The sequence below is a fragment of the Stegostoma tigrinum genome, chromosome 15 (assembly GCF_030684315.1).
Source record: "Stegostoma tigrinum isolate sSteTig4 chromosome 15, sSteTig4.hap1, whole genome shotgun sequence".
NCBI lineage: Eukaryota > Metazoa > Chordata > Chondrichthyes > Orectolobiformes > Stegostomatidae > Stegostoma > Stegostoma tigrinum.
This window is the reverse complement of record NC_081368.1, coordinates 33,185,212-33,199,862: the sequence shown is the minus strand read 5'-3', so window position 1 is coordinate 33,199,862 and position 14,651 is coordinate 33,185,212. Positions and strand designations below refer to the sequence as shown.

The 14,651-nt window shown below is 41.0% G+C and overlaps 1 protein-coding gene across 2 annotated transcripts in view; it reads left to right on the top strand.

Annotated features, from left to right (window-relative positions):
- The window catches only part of arhgef9a (Cdc42 guanine nucleotide exchange factor (GEF) 9a), a 317,786-nt gene that overhangs the window by 42,946 nt on the left and 260,189 nt on the right, over positions 1 to 14,651 (top strand). For both annotated transcript variants that reach the window (XM_048544087.2, XM_048544086.2), the window contains exon 5: positions 13,871 to 14,001. In XM_048544087.2, the coding sequence (XP_048400044.1) occupies positions 13,871 to 14,001 (131 nt within the window). The remainder of the gene's footprint in view (positions 1 to 13,870; positions 14,002 to 14,651) is intronic.

Here is a 14,651-nt window from a genome sequence, read left to right as displayed (position 1 = left end):
GATTAATCATGCAATTGGAAAATGCTCGGAGATGGGTCGAATGTTCTTTCTAATTTGTAATTGCAACATGAAGGTGTGATTATACCAGTGCTTATGAAATACTCATGCAAACCTCTTTTTTAAAAGAAATACGCCTTATTAAAATAGCAAGAACATCAATCCAAATTACTCTGTCAAGTTAAATTGGTTGCTATGGATACCAATAATAATGGCAGAGCATGGTTTATGACTGGCAGTAACAGTTATATTGCTAACTAAATGTTGCTTTGAGCTTGGGCAAAAAAGGTGCCCTATGTATGTCTGCTTTGCCACTTGGAGAGCTTTGCTCATTGGGTAATTAAATGGTATGTTTTACAAGACACTGGAGATGCTCGACCTTCAGCACACAATAAAAACATTTAAAAATGTATTCTTACAGTTCTCAGAAGACCAGTAGAAATACAACAGCAGAACAGACTAGAATAATGCTGGACCAGGACGTGGAATGCATTGCCAGACAGAGTAGTGGAGTCGACCTCATTAGGGGCATTTAAGCAGCTATTAGTTAGGCATATGGATGATAATATAAGGTAGGTGTGGAGGTTAAATGGACCTTAGGATTAGGTTAAAAGTTCGGCACAACATTGTGTGCTATGTTCTATGTTCTATGGGTATGAACTCAGAAAATTTGCACAAGCCACTCTTTTGTATGGAGGCAGGGTTACTGTGTGGCAGAAATAAGTCAACCATAAGCAATAAGTAAAGCACTGAATAGAAATGGTTGCACAACTCTCTTTGCACTCAAGTCAATTTGCTTATGATACTCTGTGATAACAAAGCGTGAAGCTGGATAAACACAGTAGGCCAAGCAACATCTCAGGAGCTGTGTTCATCCAGCTTCACACTTTGTTTTCTTGGATTCGCCAGCATCTGTAGTTCCCATTATCATTGCTTATGATACTCTGTTACTTTTGCACAAGTGTACATCAAAAGCTGTGTTGTGTTGACACACAAGAGTATAGAAAGGCAAGGGTAGCAAGTACACGTTAATATCACTGCTTCCAGGTTCTCTTCCAAGTCACACACCATCTCAGCATGGAAATAGATTACTCTTCCTTCATTGTTGCTGAGTAAAAATCCTAGAGCTCTAAACTGCAAGTGCAACTACATACAAGCTGTGATAATTCTCTATCATCTTGTTAAATACAATTAGAGATGAACAATAAGTGATGGCCATGCTGGTGACTTGCTGCATCATTAATAAATGAAAACATTGTCATTGTGATAATATATTATTAGAAATATATATCGCTTCCATCAATATTTCTCCATGAGTATTTTTGCCATTTAACATCTTAATCTGTGCTGTTCTTGTATAGACTAAACTGCGTACGGCTCATTTAGATACCACAAGTACAAATGCCAGGTGCAGAAAAAGCATGACAATTGAAACTAGAGTTTCCATGTATCAATAGAATATTAATTTTTTTAAAAATTTCCAAATATTATAAACTTGCCAAATTTTCATAGAAGATGGAACATTTTACTTAAGCTCTAGACCTTGCTTATTTTGCTAAACAAGTCCTACACATTGGCAACCTGAGCCATCTTCCACAAAATTACATTTTTGAGTGGGCTTTGAAATAGCTGATCAACATTCTTGCCTGAAACTGAGAGGAACTATAATTCAATACTTAAGCCTGAGTCCTGTTCCCAGCGTAGACTTTGACTCGATATTAGTGAACCAACTGATTGGCTTTGCTGCCTAACTCATGGTCCTTGAGGTGACCATTGCAGACTGCTGCATATGGAGGACAAGGCATTTTGCTTGACTTATTTCTGCCACACTCCAATATTGCTGTGCCTCCATATGAAAGGGCAGCCTGTGCAAATTTCCTGAAGGTGTGCCAGTTCTGAATAGATTGTAAATTCAAGCTCACAGATATTGGTACTACTAATGACTTCATGCAAGTTAAAATTTATCTGCAGAGAGCTAAATTAAATACTATTTATTTTTGAATATATCTTTAAGACATCTGAATGATTGGCATTAAAAATGGATTAACATCTATGGTTATACTTTCTTAAACATTCTGCATCTAATGTGCAGAAATAATTGTTCACTGGCTTCAGGTTTCAATTTTCATGCACAGAAAAACTTAAAGTGTTAGTTCAGTGCTTTCCTTCAATCCTGATTCTCCACTTGTTCAACACAGGTGTTTTAAATTCCTGCATGATCAGTGGATAGTCAGGAAAACCCAGCAGTCCTTCCTGATAAGTGAGTTGTGTTGACATCTATGACTCTTACCAAACCTCTTGGTGCTTGATATTAAGACATACAGCTTCCAGTCTGTTTTTGAATGTACCTATAGATGTGGTGAGCAGTGTACATGGTTGAGTTCATATTTAGAACAGACAGATTTAATAGATGTACAGCTTATTTTTAGACCTTTCATAAACCATATTTTCTTGATGTTGAAACACCCAATGCAAGGTTGATCAGCATGTTATGGTTTTTTAAATAATTCTCAATGTCAGATTGAGTGATTTAATGAAGCCCTTTGCTTTGTCACTTGTGCATTTAACAATTAAAACAACTTAAAAATTCTCATCCCTATGTACAAATGCTTCCATGCCATTGCCCCAGCAAATCTATATAACACCACCAGAATTCCAACCCTGCAAGATTGCTACTTCAATTCTGCCCCCTTGAGACTACCTAATTTTAATTATGTAGTCATTATTGGGCTGGTGGCCATGAATACTGTTGTCTAAGCCTGAAACGCCAGCATTCCCTCCCTAACCTTCTCGATGTCACTACATCTTTCTCCTCCTTTATGACAGTTCTTTAACGTGGGTTTAGCCATTGAGACCTAATATCTCCCATGTGGTTTGGTGTCAAAGTTTGACTGGGGAGGCTGATCTGAATCACCTCCAGGGCATTCATTAAAGGTGCTATGTAAATGCATGTTTTTGCTGTTTTACTGAATTGTCCAAGTTGAATTCTGTCGCCAGTTCTGATGTGATTTGAATGTGTTCTTAATGCCTTTTCCAACTCAGCTGTTCCTCAGTTATACAATTTAATTCTGCTGAAGGAAGTATAAAAATATCAGCTTTTGCCATCTTTAGTCTTGCTTGACAGAATTCACATTTTGCAATGTTCAATGGATTTTCACTAGTAGCTTGAGTTTGACTTTGCTGCTTGAATCTTGTTGCATAATTTTTTTGTTTCTGAAAGGAGTAATGGCAAAGTGTGCATTAAACTCCACTCAATATGCTGAGGTAGGACTTTCATTAGTTGGCAGTTAGATGCCTATTAATGGAGATTATTGCTTGTTGCCAGCTTTGCTAACTGCAAACCTCACCTCATTGATATGCTGCATGCTATCCTATTACCCACTACTAAGAAATGAGAAGTTCACAATTCCAAGCAAGAAAGTCACAGTGGGGACCTGCTGGCTTCAGCTCACTGCTTGTTCCTGCAGGCCAGCAGAACATATCTATGGGATGATATTCTGTCATCCTGTGTCTTTAAATGCTGACTTTCAATGCCTGCTAAACATTCAGGAGCCTCAGTGCACTTCTTTGATCCACTTACAGGATGCTTCTGCACATTAAAATCTTACTTCGAGGTGCACTGGCAATTGGCATTGAAATGCTGCTGTAAGGACACTGTGTGCATGGATAAGTACACAGCTCATGGGTTGGATGAGGCTGCACCTCAGAGCTGGGACGTAGGCGTCATTGGCTGTTCAGCATTTATTACCCATCCCTTGGGTGAGGCTGCACCTCAGAGCTGGGACGTAGGCGTCATTGGCTGTTCAGCATTTATTACCCATCCCTTGGGTGAGGCTGCACCTCAGAGCTGGGACGTAGGCGTCATTGGCTGTTCAGCATTTATTACCCATCCCTTGGGTGAGGCTGCACCTCAGAGCTGGGACGTAGGCGTCATTGGCGGTTCAGCATTTATTACCCATCCCTTGGGTGAGGCTGCACCTCAGAGCTGGGACGTGGGCGTCATTGGCGGTTCAGCATTTATTACCCATCCCTTGGGTGAGGCTGCACCTCAGAGCTGGGACGTAGGCGTCATTGGCTGTTCAGCATTTATTACCCATCCCTTGGGTGAGGCTGCACCTCAGAGCTGGGACGTAGGCGTCATTGGCTGTTCAGCATTTATTACCCATCCCTTGGGTGAGGCTGCACCTCAGAGCTGGGACGTAGGCGTCATTGGCTGTTCAGCATTTATTACCCATCCCCAGTTGCCCTCGAGAATGTGGTGAGCTGCCTCTTGAACTGTTGCAGTGCATGCTCTGTTGGTTGACCCACAATGCCATTGGGGAGGGAATTCCAAGATTTTGACCCAGTGACAGTGAAGGAATGGTGATATATTTCCAAGTCAGGATGGTGAGTGGCTTGGAGGGGATTTGCGAAGGGTGGTGTTGTCATGTATCTGCTGCCCTTGTCCTTCTAGATGGAAGAGGTGTGGGATTGGAAGGTGCTGTCTTAGTGAATTTCTGCAGTGCATTGTAAACAGTACACACTGCTGCTACTGAGCGTCAGTGGTGGAGGGAGTAGATGTTTGTGGGTGTGGTGCCAATCAAATGAGCTGTTTTGTCCTGGATGGTGTCAAGCTTATTGAGCGTTGTTGGGGCTGCACTCATTGAGGCAAGTGGACAGTATTCCATCGCATTCCTGACTTCTACTTTGTAGATGGTGGACAGGCTTTGGGGAGTCAGGATATGAGTTACTCATCACAGTATTCCTAGCTTCTGACCTGCTTTTGTAGCCGCTGCGTTTATGTGGTGAGTCCAGTTGAGTTTCTGGTCAATGGTAACACCAAGGATGTTGATAGTGAGGGTTTCAGTGATAATAACACCATTGAATGTCAAAGGGCAGTGGTTTGATTGCTATTGGAGATGGTTATTTCCTGGTATTTGTATGGTGCGAATGTTACTTGCTACTCATCAGCCCAGCTTGCTGGGTTAGCAGTCTCACACCTTGCGACTTCCAGAACGCTCACAGAATCCCTGTTTTGTCCTGTCTTGCCTCTTGTCATTTTATGCCCTCAGTCAGAGCTTACTGACATTTGACTTCTCATCCTTCATGATGAGAGGATCCTGACTCTGATCACACTGTGTGGTTGATTGACATTGATCAAATCCTTATGATGGGATCCCCTGAGCAAAGGTCTTTCCCTTGGCTGATGGCTGCTGATAGCAACAACAAGCTTCCTGGCTTTGTGCTTATGCTAAATTGCGTAGCAAGATAACAGTATTGTGATCTTGGTGTCTTTGGCTGAAGGTCTAGTCACAAAAATGTCAGGCAAGGCAGAATTGCTGTGACAAGCCAGGTTGTTTCTAAGTAAGTGATTGCTAAGACAACAAACTAACAGTCCGGAGATGCAGACTGGTTCAATTCATGAGCCCTGAGCACAGTTTCTTGCTGCAGCATTCCTTTGATAGTTGCCATTTTGTCCTGTGGTACTGCATTGAAGTGCTGAGGTATCCTGTATGTATATGTCATGAGTGTTCTTTGAGGCGCAAGTTGAGTGCCAATGTCCATGGATGTGTGGTGTGTGTGGCCGGGGTCAATGGAGCATGCCCTGAGATATTGGCGCCTGGTGTCCAACATGGGGATCCTCTGGAGCAAGTGGTAAGATGGTGTTACTGGGTGCCCAATCTGACTTCCATGTCAAGAAATCTCAGCATCTAGTTTATTCACAGCAGATAGTAAGATAAGAATCTGCAAATTGATGAGGTGAGACGTTGAAGTAATAAAGTTGCTTCCAAGTGAGAATCTTGTCTTGATGAGTGAAACTTGGTTAAAAGATGGACCAAGTTGCTCCCCTCATTGAGATAGATCACATTAGATTTCTCATGTGATTCTGTTACATGTCAGAGCCCCTGTCATTCAGTAACATCAAAGGGTCCATCCTGGATTTTCATGTGCCCAGAAAGCATGAACATTTGGAAGAGAGATCTGAGCTGCCTGGTATTCAGGAGCAATTGGGATCTTATTTTAGAAGGAGTGCAACGGTTTCAACAACACATTATGCATTAAAAGTGCCAATTAACATGAAGCATGTTGCTGTATATTTTCACAAGTGGAACTCTTTGAGGTCAGTTGTAACCTAACTCACTGTAGAATAGTCCTGTGCAGTTTAAGGAATAGTTGGATGGCAGAAACATTTCCAGGTTTCAACCCAACTCTACCTGTCAGTGTACCAACCTGGGAAAACCTTCTGGAGGCAACCTATTAATTGAATTGAATAGGTTCCTGAGAGTGCAGGCCAAATCAGAGGACCTGCTACCTTACAGGGATGGCACTCTGATTGTCAGAGATGGATCCTACCATTGTTGGAGAGTAAATGGGCTAGGATTTCATTGAAAAAACTCCCTGGGGACAACTGCGAGGCTACTTTCTGTAGAGAGTAAATCATATCTCAGGATGGTCAGCCTTGGCAGCTATGACCCACTGATGAATGTAATTCTGGTAAAGACTCTGAAAAGTCTGTAAGAGTCTGCTGCTGGCAAGCCACCTCTAGGTACCTGCCAAGTTTAGTCCTTGTGGTGGGGTGAGATATCTGCCAAAAGAAAGATCCTAGACGACTACTTAATGAATCTACAAGGGGAATGTTAATAATGCAAGTTGGCAAGTTACAGCCCTCGGTTGTGTGGGGTGTGGTGTTGGGGCGCGGAGGGGAGGATAGCTTTTCCAGGAGCAACCTGACTCTAAGAAGATCAGCTGAAGGGTGGAAAATGTTGGCCTTCTAACCTGATATCAACTTCTGTCAAATTCCTTCCTATTCCACCTTTAGAGCCACCCTGCAAAACCAAGAAAATTCTGGCCAGATGGTGGGAAACCCATCAGGTTAGGTGGAACATTGATTTCGCATTCTGCAATTTTAACCTATCCCATCAATTGTTTAACTGAACTGGGACTGGGTACAATGTCAATTTTAACATCATGTTCCAATCATGTCCATGGATCACATTAAGTGGGCTCTGAAATAAACTTTCCACTTGATCTTGCGTGTTTTCTACACAATGAGTAAGGCTAATTTATTCCCCATGGGTCAAAGCAGAAGTTGGGAAGACTTGTAACGGGAAGGGATGAGCACAACTCCATATGTCTTCAAATTGTGCCCAGAAATCTAGCTCTCCAGTCATAAAATGCTCTGTGAAATCTATAATCTCAACAAGTATCTAAGCGGTGGTTGTTACAATGAAATGTGTGACGTCCCACTTACTTACTACTCAGACCCTATTGGCAGTAATGTTAGACACTAAGAACATATGCCTAAAACCACAGAGTCAATATTTAAATAGCTGTTCGAGTACCAATTATGTCACGGGAGCCAGAGTAAACTTTTAAGATCTACGCAGCTTCACTCCCAGATCAAACCTATTGAAAAATGGACCCAGGGTAAGGTTGTTACTTTTAATTTTTAGTTTAATTTTTCTGTTCCCTTGTGGGCCAAGATAAAAGGTGATCCCTAATTTAGGATTACTTCATGATAATTTATTCCTTTCCAAAATTCAACTTGATTCTATCATAAGACTTGAGGTTTTCAAATTTGGACTGTTTTCAAATAAAAATTGAAAGAATTTTGGAAGCTGTAAATCAGAAACAAACACAGGAATTGCTGGAAAAGGTCATTAGGTCTGGCAGCATCTGTGAAGAGAAATCAGTGTTAATGTTTCGGGTCTAGTGACCCTTCCTCAGATTGTTTTGAATTATTGTCAAATTGTTTCCTCTCTCTCCTTTCTTTCAGATCAAGGTTTCTCATTTATAATCTCAGCAACATTGAATTGACATTGAACTATTTACCAATGTAGTTCTACATCTACTTCTTAAGTGCTCTGCTCTCTTTTTTGCCATCTTTTGGGCCTTTTGTTTTTACCAGTCACTGCCCTTTATGCTACCTAACCATGCTATTTATTGCAGTATTTCTTTCCTATAAGATAGTCATCACCCCTGTCTTATCCCTTCCATACCTAATGAAATCCATTAATGCCTCTTGCCTTCCTTTCTTACTAACGGAGGCATGAATCTGCCTTGGCTCTTTAAGCATGATTTATTTAAGTCAATCTTTGTGATTCTCCTTCTGAGCTGTATTTTCTTTCCTTCCTCCCATTATCCTAACATACCTTCTTTCATCCTACATTTCGCTTTTGATCTCTTTCATTCCTTCAGTGCCATTCCGCTTCTTCTTCTCATGCTTATACTTCTCTAAAGGGTTGTTCTCTTTTTCCTTCTTTCCTTTTCTCTTTCTTTTTCATTCTCTAAACTGTTCTTTACCCTAGATTACCAAAATTCTAATTCCCCATCCTCATAAACATTTGCTCCTTTTGTCAGATAGTCATTGCTTTTCTTTTCCTTTACACATCCGCTATCATATCTCCAGCAGGCAGGTGGAACAGTTTAGAAATTTTGAATGTAAATTCTTGAAGCTGTGTCAACAGTTGGAATCGGTTCAGAAACAGGATGTGGAAAGTGAGCTTATAATAGCAGAATGACCCAAATAGAAGTGCTACAGCATTTTGCACAAGCAACACAGAGATAGGGCATGAAGTTGTTTGTCAACAGCGGCAAGATTTAGAGAAGAGTGTGACAACACTGAGATTGGACCAAAGATTGCCAATGTTTGCATGGAGGGGATAGTCTTGGAAGAGAGGAAGTAGTGAGATGGGGAAGAGGAGGGATCACAGAAACCCTACAGTATGGTAACATGTCATTTAACCATTCGAGTCTACTCCAACCCTCCAAAGAACTTTTCACCCAGACCAACGCCACCTTTGTGACCCTGTACTTTTCATAGCTAGGCTACATTGCATATCCTGCACATTATGGGGCAATTTAAGATAGCCAATCCACTTAATCTGTACATCGTTGTTCTGTGGGAGGAAACTCTTACAGCCATGAAAAGAATGTGCAAACTCCACACAGACAGTCACCCAAGGCTGGAGTCGAACCTGGGTCCCTAGCATTGTGAGGGAGCTGTGCTAACCATTGAGCCACTATGCCACTGAAGGAAAATAGTGACAACGAAAAGTTTGCAAGCATGGTCAGAAGCTGTGGGGAATCACTACCAGTAGTAGGGTCTATTTTGACAGATTTTTTTTAAGAAAGGAACGATCATCCTGTTCAGACGTACTCTGGGATAGGTGGGACTTGAATGCAGGTCTCCTAGCTCAGATGTAGGGGCACCACCAGACAAACTGCTGCTTGACAGAGTACATTCAGACATTGACAATAAGAAACAGATGGGAAGCACTAATGGCTAAAGATTAACAACATTTGCATTTATATAGTAGCCTTCATGTGGGCAAACCATCGCAGGCCTTAGTACAGTGAGAGCAACCACCACTGCTGCTGAGCACAAGCTTGTACAAGAGTGGCACATGGAGGCAATGTGCATATTTAATGAGGCTTGCTATGTTTAATAGTTTCTCGGGCTCATGGAGCAAAACCCTCCAGGAAACTCCCCAAAATTGACAATTACCCAAATTTTTTGCAAACTCAACCTTTAATCTTAAAGGAGGCAATGGTAATGAAGAGGTTTGGGGATTTAAAGAGTAAATTCTACAGCATGGTCTAATGCTGTAGAAGGAATGGGACCATTGATCGACCAGAGATGGAGCAAATCTAGTCACCATAGAAATACCCTCGCGCTAGGGAGAGAGACACACACAGCGGTTGTTTAATCTGCAGGTCACTGCACCACAGTCAAAGGGAGAGTTTAAGAAGAAGACACCTTCATAACAATCAGCAGGTGTGAGAACTGAACGATTACAACTGGTATCACTTTGCATTGCGAAGCAACCATCCAGCCAACTGAACTGACTACTTCCCAAGTGGAGGAAGTATACCTTCAAGCACTATTTCATACTTTACCCTCCTACCCTTTATAGCTTTAGTGCTATCCTCCAGTAGTTCACTTAAAATTTCAATACAGAGAAGGCCACAAAGGATTAAACATGGTCTTGAGTTGGCACTTAGGTACAAGAGGTATTGCTTTTTGTGTATAGAATAGTTTATTTCAATTTAACAACTGTAAAATCAGTCACATGTTTCAAATCCCTATGGGTGAAAGTACATGAATGCATTCACTTTCATCAGCATCTGAATTTATGCAGTTGTTGACTGGGTCACCAACCTGGTAAGTTTGTTTGCAGACGTTACCACTGATGAAGGTAATATCATCAGTGTGCCTCCAGCGAAGCGTCAGTGTTCTGTCTCACTTGCTATTAATGTGTCTCAGTTTGCTGGGATGGGTGGCATCGCTGCTGGAATTGTTTCTTAGTGGTTGGTATATGGGGATCAACTCTACATGTCTGTGAATGGAGAGCATCAGGCTTGAGTGCCAGGTGTCTGAGAATTCTCGTGCATGTCTTTGATTGGCTTATTCTATGATGGCTATGTTGTCCCAGTGGAACTGGTGTTACTCTTTGTCCATGTGTATTGAAATGAATGATAGTTGGTCATGGGTCTTGGTGGCTAGTTGGTGTTCATGAGTCCTGATGGCTATTTTTCTTCTGGTCTGCCCTATGTAATGTTTTTGGCAGTCTTTACGTGGTACTTTGTAAATAACATTAGTTCTGTCAGTTGTGGTTGTTGGATCCTTTGTTCTTGTCAGTACCTTTTGCAGTGTAGCTGTAGGTTTGATTCCTAGGGGACAGAGTATTCTGGTGGTCACTTCAGGTAAGCCCTTAATGTATGGTAGGATGACTAGTGTCTCTGGATGTGTTGTGTCTTTCTGTTGTGGTCTGTTATGTAGGCTTCAGTGGACTACACTTTTTGGGTAACTGTTTTTCCTAAAGACACTATACAGGTGTTCTTCCTTAACTGCGTAGCTCTGTGCTGCTGCAGTGTGATGTGGCTCACTTGTACAGTGTTTTGATGCAGCCCAATTTGTGGGCATTAAGATGACTGCTAATGAAATTGAATACCTGATCTGTATGGGTGGCCCTTCTGAGTACTCTATTCTGGAGATCACCTTACATTCTTACATTCAACCAAGGAAGGGAAGTCTGTTGCTGTTCTCTTCTTATCTGGTGAATTTTATGACGGTGAGATGTTGTTTATGAATAGATGAATTCCCTCCAATTTACAGCATTTGATGATAACAAAGGTGTCATCCATAAAGTAGATCCATAGTTTTGGTTGGATGGTGAGAAGACCATAAGACCATAAGACATAGGAGTGGAAGTAAGGCCATTGAGCCCAGCAAGTCCACTCCACCATTTAAATCATGGCTGATGGGAATTTCAACTCCACCTCCCTCTCCACGTAGCCCTTGATTCCTTGTGAGATCAAGAATTTGTCGATCTCTGCCTTGAAGGCATCTAACGTCCTGGCCTCCACTGCACTCCAAGGAGGACATAAAGAGACTGCTGAAAGGTCTGGACAGGTTGAGCAAGTGGCAGATTAAATAAAATGTGAAGAACTATAATGTTATCTATTTTGGTATGAAATATGTTAAGATTCTGCTATCTGTTCTAAAAGGGATTCTATCTTAATTTCACTGAATAAAACTGCATGAGTTTCAGTGGCAGACTGATGACAAGCATGTATGTATTATGTTCCAGTGCATAGCTCACTAAGTCAAACATCACATCTGACTGTTCATAATAGGTAGAGTACAGTCCCTACTCAACCATATCATGCTTGCAAAATCCAAGATGAAGCATTTCCTGCTAAATGTGATTCTGTAATTGAGCAGCCCTTGCTGAATAATCCTGAGTGCACTAATAGCTACTCCAACAACCAATATAAGATAATTGGTAAAATTCACAACATGGTAGTAGATTCGCCAACTTTAAGTACATTTAAGTCGTCATTGGACATATGGATGTACATGGAATAGTGTAGCTTAGATGGGCTTCAGATTGGTATGACAGGTCAGCACAACATCAAAGGCCAAAGGGCCTGTACTGTGCTGTAATGTTCTATGTTCTATGGCTCATATATGCATGCTGGAAGTTACATACATTCAAATGCAGGGACCAGTTCTCTATGGGATGAATAAAGATTAAACACTACTTTTTGGTATTATACGAAAGTATGGCAAACCTACAGTTTCCTGTTGCAACACCTCCACCAATCAAAGTTGACTTGTCAGTCTACAAGTCTCCTCTTTTCTGTAATATAAATTATTGTGATACTATGAAAAGATAAGATCACAAGAATAAAGAACACTAACAGGAATTACATAAGGCATGGGTGAAGCCACACCTGGAGAACTATGTATGGTTTTAGTCTCCTAAGGTAAAGAAGTAGGCATTTGTCCTGGACAGTATGCAAGGAAAATTCACTTGACAGCTTCCTGAATAAGTGGATTGCCCTATAGAGGAGATATTTAACAGGCATAGACCAAATTCTCTGTATTTGAGGACAATGTGAGATAAAACTGAAGAATAAGGTTTTGGAGTAGTGTTGTGGCTCGGGTTGTGGGTGTTGAGGTTGGTTGGCTCACCGAGCTGGTCTGTTGTTCTGCAGACGCACCGCAACCGTGTTTGCAACATCCCCAGTGCAGCCTCCGACGAAGCGTCAGTGTGTTCCCTGGCCTGGCCTCCAAACCTCGGGATCTGCTGAGATGGACCAGCTCAGCAAGCATGTCAACAGCCATATCACCAACCGGAGCTACAAGTCTTCTCAAAAATCTTGAATCTGAATCCATGGCAGACATAGCAACCCTGTATAGAATGGGCTGAAGGGCTAGAAGTTATTGATGATATTGTACAGCTGCACGAGAAGACAGATTGTATAGGATGGGAAAATATGCTGGGAAAGTAAATGATGACACTTCACAAGTTGCACAACCTTGAATGTGTCCTGTGAACATTCCTTTACAGGCTGAGGGAGACACTTGTTGCTTGTTTTTCTGTAGCTGTTTTTTGTACAGGCCAGAAGTTTTGCCTTCTATCAATGTTTTTTTTCCATGCCTTGCCGTTTGTCACACTCTATAAGAAAGACAGCTTTGTTCCAAGTCATTGGACTTCACCTCAGACCAGGATCGTGAACAGTGCGAGGAACAAGCTCATCCTCTAGTCTAGCTGTCGATCGAGGGGACCCTGATGGCCAGGAGGGCATGAGGTGTATCACTTTTTAACTTTTTTTTAAGTCTTTTTATTTACTTAATAAATGTTCCTTTCTTTTTCACCTTTTACTATTACTCAATAAACACTCATACTTAAGCAAATTGTTGTTGTCGAGCCTTCTCTAAACTACACTGAACCAAATGTGAAAAGAACCGCTTGGATACACTCTGTGCCCTTCGTTTGTCTAACCAATACGGACTACAAGTTAAAGTTCAGTATATCCTAAGCAAGCTGTAACTAACATATAATTGCAGCAGGAGGATTTACCAAATCTACCTATAATTGGTCTGATGAAGGGTCGCTGGATTTAAAACATTAACTCTGTTTTTCTCTCAACAGTTGCAGCGAGACCTGAGTTTCTCCAGCACTCACGGTTATTATTTCTGACTATAGTCAGTCCCTCTTCAGTGATCTATTACATGATAACATGAAAACCCTGGTTATGTTATGTAAATGTAATAGGAAATCTCTTCCGAAGTTAAGGTTTAGGTTGGGGTCACAAAATGTGGGTGAGTATGTGTAAGTTACACAATTATTTATACATAGCATTTTTATTCAGTGTGTGACTCATACATCTCACAGAAGTATGTCTGTATTGCGATAAAAATTAATCATGAGTTAGATAATTAGTCAAGTTTTATTTTATATAATCACTTTCAATGTTTTTGCCACCTCCAGTGAATATTAACTGAACCAAAGTAGAGTTAAACCGAGGTCACGTGACAATGCAGAATGGCAAAGATTGTCATTGGCATATTGCATTACCTTGTGGCATTTTACCTCTGCAGATGATGCTGTACTTGGAAGTGAGATGTCCAGGATCCATGAAAATAATGGGAGTAATAAATATTGTGCCGGTTTCTTTCATGGCACTGTCAGACCTCTGAAGCATGGTGCGGAGCAAGTACCCGTGAGTAAGGTAGGAAAACTTTTACTCAGAGAATTATAAGTTTATTCCTACTCTGAGACGCATTCCAAAATGCTGAGAATTTACTATGTAGATGATTTATAGACCTTTCTCAAGATGCTGTATTGGAGGACATTGGTTCCCAATGCGAAAAGCAATATGAACCATCAAATGTTTCTCTCTGAATTGTTTTTGTTTCTTTTCTGATACTATTGTACGAAAATGTTTCAAGGAATAAACTTTGCCTTGGATATTATTATTGCATGGTTTCAGGTTGGCTACAACAGGAGATACATTCGAGTAGCTAATAGCCTCTGTACCAGGAAATCTGAGTTTTCTCATTTGAATGTATATTAGTTCACTGAGGTCTCTGTATGAACACACAGACTACAAATTGAAGTCCTGTCTGTTGGATTATGATTTACTGTACTAGCATCACTTTGGATTCTTTCTAAAGTAGAAATAGATTGGAACCACTGAAAATCATTCTGCTGTTGTATGGAGAAAATCATATTCATAAATTCAATATTGAACAAATAAATAATTAATGATGTAACATTTGATTTTGAAACACTTCAGGTGAGCGACATGCTATGTTTAAAGCCTATATTCTCTAAAAGGAAAGAAATGACATTCTTGCCAAAATGTGCAGTAATAGGAGT